General features: G+C 31.2%; 1 protein-coding gene across 1 annotated transcript; it reads right to left on the bottom strand.

Moving 5' to 3' along the window:
- Positions 4,220-7,300, bottom strand: LOC109343519 (translocon-associated protein subunit beta-like). The gene is made up of 6 exons (XM_019581856.1): positions 6,990-7,300; positions 5,813-5,911; positions 5,594-5,702; positions 5,441-5,512; positions 5,321-5,326; positions 4,220-4,527 (listed from the first exon to the last, which is right to left on the bottom strand). The coding sequence occupies exons 1-6, from the start codon at positions 7,175-7,177 to the stop codon at positions 4,411-4,413; spliced, it is 591 nt and encodes a 196-aa protein (XP_019437401.1). The 5' UTR covers positions 7,178-7,300; the 3' UTR covers positions 4,220-4,410.

A 17,210-nucleotide genomic window follows, 5' to 3' on the forward strand; every position in this document is an offset into this window, starting at 1 on the left:
GTATTCTGCAATAATAATGAAGAATGTACAACAATGGCGGAATTGCCTTTTACAAGAATGAAAGTGATGTAACTTGCAATCCAAACAACTCTTTAGTATATTTAGTAATAATTCTCTTTATAAGTTTGTAAACTTGAAAACACGTTCACTTTAAGCAACTTCAGAAAAAATCAACTTTGAAAGTTTAAAAACTTGTTGCAAAAAGTGCAGAGAATAATTTCAAAATAAGTGTAAGAGCTTTTGAAATTTGTATAAGAGTTGTGTATATGTTGTGTGTTGTGATTATGAGTTTCAATGCCTTTATATAGGTTTTCCAATCAGCCAAAATGTCTCTTTGAAAGGGTAGGAATTGATTGGAATGAAAACATGTCTTTTGGATTGAAGGTCATTTCACTTTGAATTTGAAAATCTGATGCAACAGCTCTCAGTAATCGATTACAGCATTGAGTAATCGATTACTCAAGTGTTCTATCCATTGTTTATTTAATTTTGAATTAGAGTAATCGGTTACTCACTTTGAGTAATCGGTTACTCAACTTTAATAACACTAGTAATCTATTACTCAAAGACAGTAATGGATTACTCTGACCAGTTTTAAGTTGAATAACACTTTTCTCACACTTGTAACCTGTTACTTAGATGAAGTAACTTGTTACACACTATTTTTGAAAATTGTTTTAAGTATTTTAAAGTGTTTCAATTTTATTATAAAATATTTTGAGCATTACTACTATTGTATAATTAAGAGTATATGATAGAAGTACATATTTAGACTTAGACTAAAAGTCTTGAATATCTTGAAGCTTGAATCTTCATTGTCTTCATAAGTATTCTTCCTTTTCTTCTTTTTGGTGGTGTTGGTATCTTCATCAAAATCGTGTCAAGGTTAGGAGCAAGATCTTCTTCATATTTCCACGCTTAGCGCCACTGCATTGAGTTCAGCTCTTGCGTTGAGCGCAGTGGAGCTGATCTAATGCTTTTGCTTGCTTATCTTGATTTGGCTCATTCCTAATCCAATTCATCCTTTTTTAGCGTGAAACATGTATAGAAGCTTGGGAAATTGGATTAATATAATTTATCATCAAAATATCAACTATCATGACATAAAGTAAGTATTTAGAATTGAAAAGTGTTAAATTGGCCTTAAGAGTTCAGGTAATTTTGACACTTAACACTAGTGTGTTTCCACTATCAAGTCAAATATTATTTTTTATTGTAATTATTGCGAAGATTTAGAAGTTATCATTTTCTACATAATGTTCGCTTAAATTAGGACAAATATAGGCATATCCATTCTTAAATAGTGCATGAAGTATGATGTTTTGTTCGCCTTAAACATGAATAGAGTAGGCTTGCAAGTCGCCCTAAATAAAATTAAAAATATATGTATAAATATATAAATGTATATAAAATATTTATACAAAATAAACAATACACAATTTGCATACAAATATATTTATCGTAATAAATAGTCATACAAAATACAAATGCAAATATAATACAAAATATACATAGTACATAACTTACATACAAAATACATAAGGAACAACGCATATTGATATATCTAACATATAAAATGCAATTGTATATATATAATAGGAAAATGATAGTACTTTATTATAGTTGATATATAAATGCATGAGTTTAAAATCTATGCACAATGTAAAGTTTTTTACACTATTAGCACATCATCCATCATTGATTTGTATTACTTTTGTTTTTATTGATTTGTATTACTTTTGTTTTAGACTCAATGGTGGTTAACAAATCAATGGTAGATGATTTGTTGACAGTGTTCAATACTCTTACATTATCAATATATATATTAAATCCTAAATGTATATATAACGAATAGAACACATTTTCTCACATATGATGAAATACATATACAGTTGCATATTTGATGTTCAATACTTTCTCTACCAATGTCTATGGGCCACCCGTTTAAAATGTCTGTGAGCAAATAGGGAATATTAGACAAAGAACATTTTAGGACGGATAAACACATTTTTCATGCTTTGACTGTCCAATAAGTGCGGGCGAGCGGACAGACCCCATGGACTTGGCCAAAATTGTCAATGATACTAAAAAACAACAATATGCGAGCCTTAATTTCATAAGATGAGATTACAATATGAATCAAACAATGTTATAATGTTTTATTATAAATCATGGTTATTGACTAAACATTGATCTCAAAGTCTTTCTTAATCATTTCACATGTGATTTTTCTTACTTAATGCATTCATTTCAAATCATATATTGTCTAATATATTCATTTATCCAACACGATATTCTTATTTCTGCTACATGAAGTCTATTATATTGTTAACATTTTAGCAATACAATATTCTTATCTATACTTCATGAACCCTAGGGCAGGGAAACAAATTTAAAAATAAACAAACTAATAAGATGGAATTATCCAATAATTAAATTAAAAACACATTAAACATTCTACAAAAGGAAGAATGAATGGAAATAAATAAATAAAAATTTCACATAATTTCATAGGATAGTGACATTGGAATGATGTCCAGAAGGATAATGTTACTCAAACAAGGTAAGATCAAAATACAAATTGAATTGATTAACACATGAGGCATAAAAGTGATAAATCCACTTTAGATGAAATGCTACGCAATGTAAGCGCGTCAAAGATAGGGACTATAGATAGAAAGATGCATATAGCGTAGAAAATTGTGCCACAAGGATAATTATGTTTTGTATCCACGTAGAAATGGTATTTTTATACGGATATTTCTTGATTTTTTTTTGATAAAAAACTAATTTTTTTTAGCTATATGACTATTTCTCATAAAAAATAAGTATTGTTCTTAGAAATTGAATTTTGATATTTTGGTCATTATAGAGATTTAATGAGATCTTACATCATTATATCAACACTTTGTTAGTCTATATAAAAAATGTTTAGTTGCTCTATAAGTCAACATCCTATCTTGATTTTATTTACATATATCTCATTAATAATCTTAATTTTCTGATTCATTTTCAAAACTAATAAACAAATATAAATAAAAGTCCTATTTTACCATTTGGATATACTCATTTGGATATACTTTTCCAATAGATATTCATGGATATACTCATTTGGATGGATATCCAATCCATCAAAAAATAAAAATAAAAAATAATTTTTTTTGCATTTTCAATTTCATTTAATATTTAAGAAAACTAAATTCAAACAAATTCATTCATATTTCTCACTCTCACTTTTAATATTTTATTAAATTGATATCAATTATAGGAAATGTGTATGTAGTTAATATTAAAATTTTATTGTTAAGTAAATAACATATAGATGTATGATAAAATGTATGCACTAACTAATGTATGAATTTTATACACTGTCACTGCATCATCCACCATTTATATTTAATTATCATTGACTAATAAGAAAATAATCCAAACGAATAGTGAATGATATAATGATTATGTATATATTTGTAAACTGACAGTGCATAAGTATTACACTCTAAAAGTATTTGTTAAATAATTTACACGTAGAACCTTAAATGACACATGCTCATAGAATTTTGAAAAAAAAAACATTTTTCTTCAAAAGTTTAAAAAATAACTTTTAAAAAAAATGATTTTAGAAGTTATTTTAACGGTGATTTTAAAAAATATTTAATTGAAATAACAGTTTTTAAAATAATGATTTTCTTCAATAGATTTTTTTAATTCCAATAAAAAAATCAAATAGATCAGATATCCATCCATCCAAATCCATGAAAAGGGAGTCATGCATAAATTGGATAGATTGGAATCCATTAGATATGGATGAATTGGATAACTTAAAATGTAGATTAAATAAATTTATATAAATGACTTTTCATCCGTCCATGAGCATCCAAATCCAAATTCATCCATTTGACAGCCCTAATCGTGAACATGGGTGGAAGGTTACTTAAGTGCTAATTCATACATGATATATCACTTTGTAATTGCAATTGAACTTAAAAGGAATTGATATATCTAAACTCCAAAGGATGAGAATCCCTATTGCCTAGTAGAGGATGAAAAGGCACAGGAAAGTTACCAAGTCCAAGCTACAAACTTGTATATAATTGCTTCAGTAAAGTGGTCAATATATCATCCATGGAAAAGGAACAAGAGGATCACCATAAGGACGCACATAGTGGAATAAAGACTTAATTGTTGCTGTTGTATACGGTAATCAATCCAAAATTACTGTCTTTGCTAGCACTAATAAAGATCCATTCCATATGGTAAAAACTGAAAACAACTGCTCAGATCATATAATTTGATCATTCATTCAAAAAAGTCAGAACAACATGTGCTCTTAGTAGCTAAAAACAGACAACTGAGAGAATATCATGCTCTAGCCTAACGATGTGTGATTGCAAAGTACTAATATGAACATGATTAACGCTTCTTCTTGCTTCCTTTGGCACCGGATTTTGATGGTGAAGCAACCAGATAGACAAACAGAACCATGATGGAGATCACCGAGATTATAGATCCATATCTAGCCAGCAACCTCTGTAGACAAAAAAAAATTTGACATTAAGGTAATGACATTAGACTATGATGCATTTAGAAAGTAATTGGAAAGAACAAATAATGGATCTGATACAAGGTGATAATAGATCAAATATATGGCGTTTGTCTACTGGTGTAAAACCTCACTAGATCCCTATAAAGACCAAAAGGTTAAGGGTTTAATTCCACTAGATCCCTAGAAAGATCAAAAGGTCAAGGGTTCAATTCCTGAGAGTAACACATGTTGGGAGAGGCAGTCACACTCCCCAAAAGAGATTAGTTTCATACCCATAGGGTGAGGGAATACATTTGGTAGTACCAAAAAAAGATACAAAGTTGCATTTCCTTGGTAAAACAAATCAAAAGAGTGCACAAGTATCGAAAAACATATTAACTTTATTTTTTGTGTCATTATAGACTAAGCTTAACAAACCATCCATTTCTCAAGAATGGACCCATATGCACCAAAAAGTGTAATAAGATCCACTTTGTCTATCTCATCATGCTTGATTGCTCATATGCAAAATGAACTACAAAAGAGCAAAATTTGGGTGCTTTTCAATGGGTGATTGTAGTTTTGTCCTGTAATATAAACTTAACATGTATAACAACTATTATACATGTTATATTTTTCTTATGAACTATTACACATTACATTTTTATTAGAACAGAGTGTCCTACCTAAAGAACAGCACATAAGTTTCAGGCTAACTCAAAATTATGTCAATCACATAATGATTTTGAATTTTTGACAATCAAAACTACATAGAACATAAAATAAAATTGCTCATACCTTAGCCTGAAAAAGCAAGTCCAGTCAAATGAGATTGCATGACAACAAAAAAACAGTTTGTCAGTCAACACAAGCACTTGAGATTGATTCATGCGGAAGTTAAGTGTGCAAGAAACATACCCAGTCAAACTTCTTCTCGGGAGGTCTGTCAGCAAGAACATCTAAAGGCAATATCGGGCTTGAGTATGCCTCCTAATAAAAAGCAACTATTATGATAAGAAAAGTTTGCTCACCCGAAATGAAAATAGACAACAATGCTAACATAAATTAAACCTGTAAAGCTGCCTTTGTGGGGATGCGGAACTTTACGACAGCTGGTTCACTAGAAAATACACCTTTTGTTTTAACCTCCAACTCGAAAGTGTGGGAGAGGACGCCACCACTGAAAATAGCATGGTTTGCTTGTAAAATGAACTGAACCAAAATGGATAAGAGCAAAGACGAGGTTTAACAGAGTAGCAAAAACGTTATAGCAAATAATATGAAACTCACGCATCAAGCTTTTCCCATGACTTGGAAGTGCTACCACTGATTACGTTAAAAGCATCATTTAGCCAGCTATCATCCGCCAGACTTATATCATATGCAGTCCTTCGAATAAAAGGAAGAAAAAGGTAAGCACGAAGGATAAGTAAAAACTTATAGGAAACAAAGAAGGTTAACAAATAGAAATAGATACCATAAAACACTTATAGACACAAAGTCACAAACAAAATGGAAAACCACTTGCTTATCCTACAACACCGTCCTCAAATTATGACATTTTATTAATTATGCTTTACTTGCAGCCTTGAGAGGTTAGGTTGCATACATCTACCCTCCCACCGACTAGGTGGGAGTCTCATGCAGTAGGCCACTCTTCGTTATCAGTGCTAATGAAAATTCTAACAGAATCCTTTAGGACAAAAAGCAAATATTTGCAGGTACCAATGTGCCAAAATGGATCAAAAGGAAGTTCAGCTAAATTGTTGTGTGTGATGGTGCATGCACACTCGCACTACTGAAACCCCTTTGCTTAATGGAGTTCTTTTTATGAATAACGGTATAGACTTAATTTAACAACTACAAACTAAGTATTAGTCTAGTAGTGTAAGGCCCTGCTAGATCCCTACGATGACCAAAAAATCAAGGTTCGATTCCTGTGAGGCTGTGAGCTACATTTGTTGGGAGGAGCACTCACGCACCCCGAGATAAATTAGTTCATTACCCATAGGTGAGAGGTACACTTGGTAGTACAAAAAAAAACTAACAACTCAACAAGTCAGCCAAGGGATTAAAATGCTTGTTTAAACGAACTTTATAACCACTAATGTTGTGAGCTAAACAAAGGAACTATAATTCAATTATCTTCCCAAAATTAACATTTTTACCAAAATTAACAATTTTTACTTCTTCATATTTCAATCATCTTCCCAGATAATAAAAGATTATAACTTTCTTACTTTTCCATCTCAAATCAAAAAATAAAAAAGAAAGAGAAAAACCCACGAGACTAAGATCCAGTATAAATTTCTAACATAATTGGAAAAATTACCAAAACTATAATTCTAGCACTGAATTAAGAGCATGCATGGAAATAAAAAATTGGGATCTGAGATATTGAAAACGAAAATATTAAAATAAAATAAAAAAGAAATAGAATAGAAGAGAGAAAGAAATGGAAGAGTACGAGGTTCCTTGATTGTAGATATCGATGGTGACAGAGACAGTTTCTGAACCAGATTTGAGTCTGTTGAGATTGGCCTTCTTATGAGCAATGATGAAAGGAACATCAGAGGAAGCGTGTGAATTGGAGAAGAAGCATAGAATGATGAACACAAAAACAAGAATGAGTGCCTTTGAGATTGGATCTGCCATTGGAAATAGAAAGATGAGAGCGTTGTATTCGTGAAAGAGAAAAGAAGAGATAGTCAATATATTATGTGGTCGTGTTTCGGATCTGGACAATCTTAATTTGAAACCCGGAAGTTGGTCACAATGAGTATGGTTGGGTTGGGTCAGAGATTCCACCTAAACTAGTGTAATTTATCCAATTGACTAGTAAGTTACATATGCATTCACGTGGTTAATAAAAAACAAACACGTAACTCGTGCATTCATATCGTTAAGAACATATTTGTATTCTATGCATTCACATGGTTAAGAACGAATATGTTATTACTATATTCTCATGGTTAAGAATGTGCATGTTAATATGGTTTAGAACGTGCATGTTATTCATGCATTCACATTTAGAACGCGCATGTTACCTGTGCATTTTCATGGGATTGATTTTGATGAAAGTTTAGAAGCATATAAGTATCAGTATTATTATATATATATATATATATATATATACTAAAACGTGCATGTTACTCGTGTATTTGCATGGTTCAGAACGTGCATGTTACCTGTATATTCTCATGGAACAGATTGTGTTACACTAACATGTATATATATATATATATATATATATATTAGTAATATCGGATAATAATTTGATAAAATAAAATATATAGAAACACAAACATTATAAACTTATTTTATTATATGTGATTTTTGTTGTAACCATTCAATCTCCACTTGTTGTCTATATATTTATCATACACAAAATGTTTTCTCACCTTTTGTATTATCAAGCACAATTATAAAATCCATAAGTTCACCACCAATCTGATATTAAATAAATATGTATTAATTAGTCAAACATAAATTTATAATGAAGTCAACACAATCATATATGCACTTAAAATATTTTCAATATTATACATTTAATTCACATTATCAGGTTAATATATAATTTATAAATAACTAATTAAGAACTCGTTACCACATGTGCAAAAACATTTTATACAAATACCGTCACTGTAGTAATGGAACAAAAGTGATTGATTTTCCACTCAAAATAGTAATAGAACAAAAGTAATTTGAGTGACTTTCCTATATAGTTGTCTACCTATGTAGAAAAGTATATGGAAAAATGTTATTATCTTACAACAATTAATTGAATATTTAATCAACCATATAAAATGAAAAGTCTTGAGTGATAATTTAAATAATGGTACTTTGAATCAATAATGGTTTTAATTTGAAATAATAATTAAAGCAAAAAATGTTTTGATTCCTCCCCTTTGAGAACCAGAATGTTAGGAAAGTAAAAAGTTTTAGAGATAAAAATAATTAATTAAGATGTGCAAATTATTTCGTAACAAAATATTAATTAATTAAAATGTCAAATTTTGTGATATTACTTCTCATTATATCTTCATGTAACTTGTTTTTAATTTCTTTTTTTCCTAAGATATTATTTCGTATTAGTTGTTAATATAATTTGTTTAGTATCTCCTATTTTTTAAAGTATATGAAAGGGGATATTGTAATTAATTACTTAGATTTTTTTTTTCAAAATAAGTACAGATTTAATCATTCAATATAACAACTTCCAATATAATATTTTAATAGATAGGAATGAAATTTTAGTAATAAATAATTTTGAAATAAGAACACTGTAATTAAGTTATACTAAAGAGATATTGTATTTTAGTAATAAATGATTTGAAATTTTAGTAATAAATAGTTATTTATCTTCAATCTCAATTGCATATAACTAAAACAATAATAGCAAGAAAGGGAGAGACCAAGAGATATGGAAATAAAAACATAAAGTAATAAAAGAGAATCAAATATCATTTAATGTGATGTGTCATTACTTTAAATTAGTTTAAAATTCATCAAATCTCATTTAATAAAAGAATTAAATAATTGTTGTAATTATCAAATAATTTTTGTAATTAGCAAATAATGTTACAAACTATTTATTTAATTTCCTTATACGTTTTTAAAAATTAATACCAATTTATTTTCTTATCATATCTTTGAATATTAATCTAGTATGAGTATCTTACACCATAAATGATTTTGAAGGATCAAGTTTAACGATATCAATGGTTTCACAACTTCTCTTGTTACTGTATCATACACCATAAAAGATTTTGAAGGACCAAATTTTATGATACTAATTTTATTACTTTATGATTTTATTATTTCTCTTGTTACAGTTCTACTTAGGTCAAAAATATATTAGATATACTCTAAATTTTAGTGAAATATATTTAATTAAAGCACACATATTAAACATATACTACTATATCTTACTTGGAAAAATTTAAATATTAGTTAGACTAAACAATTGTATGTTGTAAACCAACAAAATAAATCTAACTCTTTCCTAACCATGAACTCTGAATAATAGTTACTCAAATTATTATAAAATGTGACGTATCATTAATTCAAATTAATTTAAAATTCATCAAATCTCATTTAATAAAAAAGAATCAAAAAATTGTTGTTATTATCAATTATTATTGTAACTATCAAATACGAAAAAATCATGTGAATTTCAAATTTCTTCTTTGAGAAAATAGTGATTCATTTGAACAGAAAAATCTATAAAATAAATAAAAGATGCACATAGAGAGAAAACTAACATGCATAAATGCTTCGGTGGAGGAAATAACAATAGTAGGAAATATTTAGAATATTAATATATATATGCTCCATAATGAACTAACACATTAGCGACAAATCCACCAAAAAGGTAGTAAAAAATCATAAAAAATTTGGTTTGTTAAACATATCAACCTAAACACTGAAAAAACAGTAATGGTAGGAGAGATTAAAAATATTATCTACGCACATGCTCCATAATGAACTAATACATTAGCGATGCATCCACAAAAATAAAGAGAAAGAAATGAATGTGAATGAAGGCATAAGAAACGAAGGGGATATGAGTGATGAAGGCATAAGAAATGTGAATGAGAGATGAAATGAATAGAAAGAGAAGATATGGTGTGTGACAATATATTATTATTGATATGAGCGTTTCTGGGAGGGAATACTTTGCGGGAGATGACACATGTCTAATAGGAATAATGTAATGAGTTTTTTTCCTTATATTGTTCATAGATATTTGAGTAATATCTATGTATTGTTAATATAAAGATTTATACACATACAATATATCATATGGCTTGAACATCCACTATCTAAGTACTAGTGTTGTCCCTGAGTTCTAAGGCATACCTCACTCGTGTCATCCGGATCGCTTGTGATGCCAATTTCATGAGTGTTAGTCATTAAGCACAATTTGGCGGTTTCCTCTTCATCGGATGTGCTACTCGTCATTTCGTCCTCCGGAACATCCCATACAATGTAAGCCTTCTTGGATTTGAAGTCTCGGGGTTGCTTTTACCGTGTTCAACCTTCTTGAGGTGACTTGGGCATTTGTATTTCATATGGCCCGGTTTGTCACATTTGTGGCATATGAGGCAATCTTTGGGAGTTTTGTCATGTCTGGTTGAATCAGTTGCCTCCTTCTTTTGAAATCGCTTAAATATTCCTTTCTTCTTGAGAAACTTGCCAAACTTTCTAACTAGAAGATTTAACGTTTCATCATCTAGTTCAGACCTTCAATCATCATCGTCTCTCTCTTCTTGTGATTGAGAAGATGTAGCTTTCAGAGAGATGGCCTTTTTCTTTCGATCTGAATCTTCATGCATTGTTAAGCAGCTCAGCTCCATTTCGTGTTCTTGAAGCTTGCCAAAGAGAGTTGCTAGTGGCATAGTGTCTAAGTCTTTCAACTCCATAATTGCTGTTATCTTAGGCTGCCATTTCCTATCAAGACAATGCAACACTTTGTTAGTAAGTTCACCAATATCAAAAGTCTTATCTAAAGCAATTAAATGATTTATTATATGAGTGAACTGTTTTTGCATTTCACTTTTCGATTCATTTGGAAACATTCTAAGCAATTCATATTCACGAGTCAAAGGATTTAATCGAGCACACTTAACCTCACTTGTGCCTTCATGGGTTACTTGCAAAGTATCCCACATGTCCTTTGCATTTAGGCATTGTGACACTCGAAAGAATTTGTCAGAAGATAAGGTAGACGTTATAATGTTCTTTTCCTTGAGATTGTGCTGGACTTTACGTCTTTCATCATTAGTCCACAATCCCTTCAATTTTTCTTTGGGTTCACCATCCACTAAGTGAAGTGGAGTGAAAAACTCGTTGACAACAAAGTCTCAAATCTCTGTGTCTATAGCCTCTATAAAGATTTGCATGCACACCTTCCAATAGGCGTACCCTTCGCCACTAAAAATCAGAGGGTGATTAATGGATGCACCATCACCGTCGAAGGGGTTTGTGGAACCCATAGTGATTAATCCCTTGGGAACCATTAAGGTATGATTACACCTAGAGGGGGTGAATAGGTGTCGCGGATCACCACTCCCGCTTTTCCGATATTTGCACAGAATACAAAGCTACTGTAGTTAATCGATTATCAACAGGGTTAATCGATAAAAGACAATTCACTTAATCGATTATTATCAGAATGTTAATCGATTATCCTGATTGTTTTGAAAATCAATTTTCTCGCTTCGTAAAAACCATGATAATTCTATATCTTTTCTATCTTAAGATTGATTCTTGACTAACATCAGATTAACACAACAAGCAATTAAGCACACTAATCTAATCAAAACAGAAAGCAATAAAGACAGAATTATAAAGAGATAGGGATAGAGAAAATGTGCTCGAGGATTTTTATCCTTGTTCATTTGCGGTCCACTGCAAACTACATCCAGGCCTCATTCTATATGATTTTCTATTTTAGACTTTTTGTGAGACATTTCCATCTTGGGTTTACCTAACCTAAGACTCAATACTAGGCAGTCAACTTAGAACTTTAGAATATAAAAAACAATCCTAGACTCTATGATGTTGACCTTGAGTTCTTGGTGTGTTGTTTGTTGAGATGTCCAAGTCTTCAAGCTTTCACATTATACCTTGTCTTCATCAAAACTTCATAGATCGGTTATAATGGCATCCTTTGACTATTTGCCATTTCATAAAAAAGGGAGATTGTAAATGCAAGCATGCATCAATGAGCAGATTGTATATGGAAGCTAGATGATTTTAATCAAGATATTTTTCATCAAGGATTCCAAGTTCTCTTCAAAGAACATAGAAAGTATCTCGTGAGAGAGGCTTAGTGAAAATATAAGCTAATTGCTTAGTAGTTTCAACAAATTCAAGCATGCAATCGCCTTTTTGAACATGATCATGCAAGAAGTGATGTCTAATTTCTATATGCTTGGTTCTCAAATGCAAAGCGGGTTTCTTGGATAGGTTTATGGCACTTGTATTATCACATTTAATTGGGATGTTTTCTAGTTTAAGACCAAAGTCCTTAAGTTGCTGCATCATCCATAGGATTTGAGTGGAACACTAGTGCTCTTCCAGCAAAGTCAGAATCAGAATATCCTACCAAGGATAATGAGGCATCCTTAGGATACCATAATCGCAAATTTATTGTTCCTTTTAAATATCTCATGATACGTTTAACAACACTATAATGAGAATCTTTAGGTAATGCTTGAAATTTAGCACACATGCAAACACTAAACATAATATCAGGGAGGCTCACAATCAAATATAATAAAGAGCCGATTATCCCTCGATGCTTGGTTACCTTAATAACCTTTCCCTTTTCGTCTTTGTCTAGATAGCAAGCGGACGCCATAGGTGTAGAGGCTTCTTTACATTTTTCATGTTGAACTTTTTGAGTAACTCCATTGCAATATTTTGATTAATGAATGAAGATGCTACTTTCCATTTGTTTAATTTGTAGCCCAAGGAAGAAAGTCAACTCACCCATCATCGTCATCTCAAATTCTCCTTGCATCATCTCAGAAAATTCTTTACAAAGAATATCATTAGTAGATCCGAAAATTATATCATCAACGTATATTTGAACTAATAATACATGATCCTTTAATCTACGGGTTAAGAGGGTAGTATCAACCATATCCTTCACGAACCCTTTTTTTCCAAAAGGAAAGAGCTCAATCTGTCATACCAAGCTCTAGGAGCTTGTTTCACGCCATAGAGAGCCTTCTTGAGCTTATATCCATGGTTCGTATATTTAAAATTTTCAAAGCCAGGAGGATGATCAACATACACCTCCTCTTGAATGTAGCCATTTAGAAAGGCGCTCTTAACATCCATTTGAAAGAGCTTAAAGTTCATAATCGATGCAAAGGATAAAAGCATCCTAATGGCCTCTAATCTGGCTTCAAGAACATAGTCTTCCTCCTGGTTGTAGCCTTTGGCTACTAAGCGTGTCTTATTTCTAATGATCAAGCCAAATTAATCTAGTTTATTTCGGAAGACCCATATAGTACTAATCACTGGATGTTCTTTTGGCTTAGGGACCAAGTCCCATACATTATTATGCTCGAACTGGTTTAGCTCTTCCTACATAGCTATATCCTAGTGCACATCCTCAATGGCCTCATCAATGGTCTTTGGCTCGATTTGATATACGAAAGCAACAAAGTTACACAAATTATGTAAAGAACTACGGGTTACCACCCCCGTAGAGATATCACCTATAACTTTGTCAAATAGATGATCTTTCTTAGTCTTCCATGCGATTGGCATGTCCTGATGCTCATATTGGGCAATTTGCTCTACTTGTTATTCTTTGTCCTGGTCCATGTCCTTAGAGTATGCTTCTTCTAAAGCACCTGCAACATCATCAGAAAATACATTTCTCTTCTCTTTTGGAGAAGATTCATCAAAATGAACATGTATAGACTCTTCTAATTGCATGGAATATTTATTAAACACTCGATAAGCTTTACTATACAATGAGTACCCTAAAAATATACACTCATCTTCTTTTGAATCAAATTTTCCTAGCGCTCTTTTTATATTATTTAAAATAAAGCATTTACATCCAAAAGCATGAAAATGAGCAATATTAGGTTTTCGGCCTTTTAAAAGTTCATAAGGAGTTTTCAAACAAGTAGGCCTCAAGAGTATACGATTTATCACATAGCAAGCAGTATGCACTGCATCAACCCAAAAGTACTTAGGAACCTTGCTTTCGTTTAGCATGGTTCTAGAAAGCTCCTTTAGAACACGATTTTTCCTTTCAACAACTCCGTTTTGATGAGGGGTACGAGCAACCGAGAACTTATGCATGATACCATGTTTATTACAAAATTCAACAAACTAGTGGTTTTCAAACTCTCCACCATGTTCGGATTGAATGAAGACAATTTTCAGATTAAACTGATTTTGAATTTCTTTGGCAAGGATTTTGAAAGATTTAAATACATCACTAATAGAGGATAAAAATAATGTCCATGTGAATCTAGAGAAATCATCAATAATTACCAAAGCATAGAAACTACAACCAAAACTCATTATTTCTGAAGGTCCAAACAAGTCCATACGGAGAAGCTCCAGAGGTCTTGTTGTGGATATTACATTCTTTTTACCAAAAGAGTTTTTAACTTGTTTACATTTTTCATAAGCATCACAAGTTTCATGAGTTTTAAAATCAAGTTTTGGTAGACCCTCAACGAAATTATTTTTAGATACTTTATCTAGATGTTTTACATGAATATGAGCGACGCGCCTATGCCAATGCCATATATAATTTTCTTTAGACACAAAACATTATGAAAATAACGTCGTTGCATCTTCTAGGTTAACCATATAGATGTTGTTAACAATGTCCGACAAATTTGACCTTATTAGGTAAATTGTCACGGATTATGCAACAATCAGAGTCAAAAGATACACGATTACCTTTATCATAGAGTTGGTCGATACTAAACGGGTTGTGCTCTAGGCCTTCACCATATAGTACATTTTGGATCACTGCCTAGGTTGAGTTGCCAATTTTCCCAGTATCAAGTATCTTTCCTTTGTTGTTGTCTCCATACCTGACAAACCCTTTTTCTTTCAAGGATAGATCTAGGAATTTTGATCTATCTCATGTCATATGTCTCGAGCATCCACTGCCAAGATACCAATGTTGTCCATGTGCTCGTAAACATACCTGCAAAATAGATCACTTTCCTTTTTCAGGTACCCAATTTATATTGGATCATTTTCTGTTAGTAACCATGGAGTCATCTTCCTTTTTCATCCAGACATATACACCACTAGGTATACCATACTTCTTGATATAACAAGAGTAGGAAGTGTGGTCATGTATCTTCAATCATGAAGTAAGGGGAAGAACTAAGTGAGGGGGAGTTGTGCTATATTTACACCGCTTAGAAAAAGAAATTGATCAAAATCAAGCTTCAAAGTGTATAGCAAGAAAAATTTTGTCATCATAAAAGGGGAGATTGATATTGCAAAAGGAGTCAAAGTTTTCAAGTATGATCTACAACAAAGTTTTGATGAAGACAACGAAATTGGTAAAGCTTGAAGATTGACTCAACTTATCAAACAACAAGTCAAAGACTCAAGTTTATTTAGAATTATGAAAGTCTTTTTATTTTTAGACATCCTAAGATGAATGTCTAGTTTGAGTCTAGATTACATAAACCTATGATAAAAATCTCACAATGCTTAAAAGGTAAATAAAACTTAAAAATGAGAGTCGTCCATCCTTAATAGATAGTATGTATGTACTCCACTTGAGCATACATGATTTCAGCGCATTAAAACTGAATATGTTTTTGAAATCATTTATTGCATGAGCATACATCATTTAGAAGATTTTACCTTTCATAAGTGGAATCTAAACTTTTAGTTAACACTGATTAATTGATTAAAGATACAGTTTAATCGATGAAGTAGTCTTTAGAACTCGTTAATCGATTAAATGTTTTTATGGATCAATTAATTGAATTACAGTAGCTACTGGTTTGAATCTCTTAGCCTCGTTAATCGATTATACTAGTGCTTAATCAATTAAATATACTTACTGAAGAAAACGTGTTATTTTTTAACAAACATTAATCGATTAAGTTCAGTGATAATCGATTAAGATTAGTTAAATTCAATTTACCATAAAAGCTGTAATTTTACTCATAAGCAGAGAGACAGAGATTCAAAAAAATTCAAGAGTTCAACCGGGAAAATAGTGTTTTCCAAAAGTTTAAGTGTTTCTTGTGCATAATAGGGTTAGAAGAAAAAGCTTCTTAGGAAGTAATTTTTTAGCATTCAATTGTAAAATTATTTTTCATATGAACCGTGCACAAATCCACATTTTCTATTAGGTCTTGTGAGATTTTATGATTAGGTTTGAGATTGAGTGTTACTTGTTCATATTGGCATATTTAGGTGTTTGTAACTTCAAAAAGTATTGAGACAACAAATTTAAAGAGTTTAAAAGAAAATTTGTCCTAAATAAGGTTAGGTTGTAGAGTCTTCATCATTTCGCAAAGGTCTTAGTTGAGAGCAATAATCGGATGGGACTAGATAGCAAGTAAGTGTGGAGTATCCGAAAGAAGCCTGTCGGAAGTCAAACCGTGTAGTTTGGCTCTAGATCTAAGAAGGAAGCGTTTGCGAAACTGTAACTGGAAGTGTGCTCGTAATTGATTATTACTTTGTTTCTTAGTGAAGAAAAATCTCCCAAATCAGATGGGATGACGGAATGTAGTTTGCAAGTGGGGTCAAACGAACCAGGATAAAAATTTGTTGTTCTTGTTTCTCTTCCCTTATCTTTTTTACATTTCAACTTGATTCTTGAATTGCTTAATTTTTTAGATTAATTGTTAATAATCTGATTAAACTATATACCTTTGTAAAGATTGAATTGTTCGAGTTTTCTGTTAAAAGATTCTGATTTTCAAGAATCCTAACTGTTAGGGTAATTGATTAAAATAGACGTTAATCAATTAAGACGTAGATGTCAATAATCGATTAAGTCATTGATTAATCGATTAAAAACCAGAAAATTGATAATTTAATTATACTACACCTATTCACCTCCTCCTTTAGGTGTGTTTACATTCTGATTATACCCAACAAATTATTCATTAGTGTTATTATGATAATCAGCTTATATTGCATTATGCTCTTAATTCATTCT

The sequence above is a fragment of the Lupinus angustifolius genome, chromosome LG03 (assembly GCF_001865875.1).
Source record: "Lupinus angustifolius cultivar Tanjil chromosome LG03, LupAngTanjil_v1.0, whole genome shotgun sequence".
NCBI classification, from domain to species: Eukaryota; Viridiplantae; Streptophyta; class Magnoliopsida; order Fabales; family Fabaceae; genus Lupinus; species Lupinus angustifolius.

Coding starts and splice junctions, on each gene's coding strand:
- LOC109343519 (XM_019581856.1), bottom strand. CDS start 7,177: ATGGCAGATCCAATCTCAAAGGCACTCATTCTTGTTTTTGTGTTCATC. Junction 5,912..6,989: donor ATCTACAATCAAGGAACCTC/GTACTCTTCCAT, acceptor TTTTATTCGAAG/GACTGCATATGATATAAGTC. Junction 5,703..5,812: donor TCATGGGAAAAGCTTGATGC/GTGAGTTTCATA, acceptor TGCTATTTTCAG/TGGTGGCGTCCTCTCCCACA.